This window comes from Canariomyces notabilis (genome assembly GCF_033297395.1).
Source record: "Canariomyces notabilis strain CBS 508.74 unplaced genomic scaffold N656scaffold_2, whole genome shotgun sequence".
NCBI classification, from domain to species: Eukaryota; Fungi; Ascomycota; class Sordariomycetes; order Sordariales; family Chaetomiaceae; genus Canariomyces; species Canariomyces notabilis.
This window is the reverse complement of record NW_027041824.1, coordinates 214562-215497: the sequence shown is the minus strand read 5'-3', so window position 1 is coordinate 215497 and position 936 is coordinate 214562. Positions and strand designations below refer to the sequence as shown.

At 48.6% G+C, this 936-nt stretch overlaps 1 protein-coding gene across 1 annotated transcript in view; it reads right to left on the bottom strand.

Moving 5' to 3' along the window:
• N656DRAFT_841565 (HET-domain-containing protein) overlaps positions 1-317 on the bottom strand; it is a gene marked incomplete at its 3' end in the record, with an annotated part of 2236 nt that extends 1919 nt beyond the window's left edge. Inside the window, exon 1 of the mRNA XM_064818998.1 lies at positions 37-317. Coding sequence (XP_064673623.1) covers positions 37-45 — 9 coding nt within the window. The remainder of the gene's footprint in view (positions 1-36) is intronic.
• Positions 318-936: the final 619 nt, after the last annotated feature.

The following is a 936-nucleotide window of genomic DNA, read 5'->3' as shown; positions in this document are numbered from 1 at the left end:
ACCACCACACACACCAGGGTCAGCAATCATCACCATCTCATCCATTTCAGAGGCATCCACTTACACCCTATACCATTACACACGCGAAGGTCAGCGGGTTTTATTAGGCCATAGCCCATTCGCAATACCTCCAACGTATGATTAACGTAAGAGGGACCTTCCGATACTTAGCTAAAACATACTTTCTATTTATTGTGTTAGATCGAAAACCTGACGCCTTAGCAACAGCAGCGTAATATGGATCTTACCTCAAAATTGTCATGAATCCAGGAAGGGCGTTCTCTAGACGCACATGCCCCCATTTTGAACACCGGACTCTACTGAACTTTATAAGCTCAAGTGTAATGGGAAATCTGGCCGGGTTTGGATCTCTCTGCTTACGAGGTAAAATTGGGCACCATTACAATTAAGCATCGAGGAGAAAGCAAAAGGCGGGGTTATGCCCGCAGATGGATGGACGGATGGAACTTATTTCACCCGGAGGCACGAAGCCTAAAGGGCCTTGGCGCGCTAACTACATCCGATTCGTTGACATTCGGTCATCAACTTGTCCAGGCCTCTACTCTTTTCTTTTTTTCTCACGCCACCTGTTGCCAAAAGCTATCTGATGGATTCGTCAGACCCTCTACGTCAACCCAACTCTATATCGACGAAGTCGAGAACAGACAGCTCATATTGAGCCCCGATCAGGCCGACCTTCCGCCGACAGCAAGCCCGACGCTGGATCACATGCTTACCTTCCTCTACATAGCGTACTCCATGATGGGGCTGCTCTACGAGTAATTCCTACCTTCAAGAACACATGCAGGCGATTGTGTACTCTCCATGCACAAGTGGAGAGTACGCATCGTGGTTGGGTAAATGCCGCCATTGGAGGCGGTGTCAAAGGTTCTTAGCCGCTTCGGAAGGCTCGCAGACAGTTCTTCATCTTGGTAA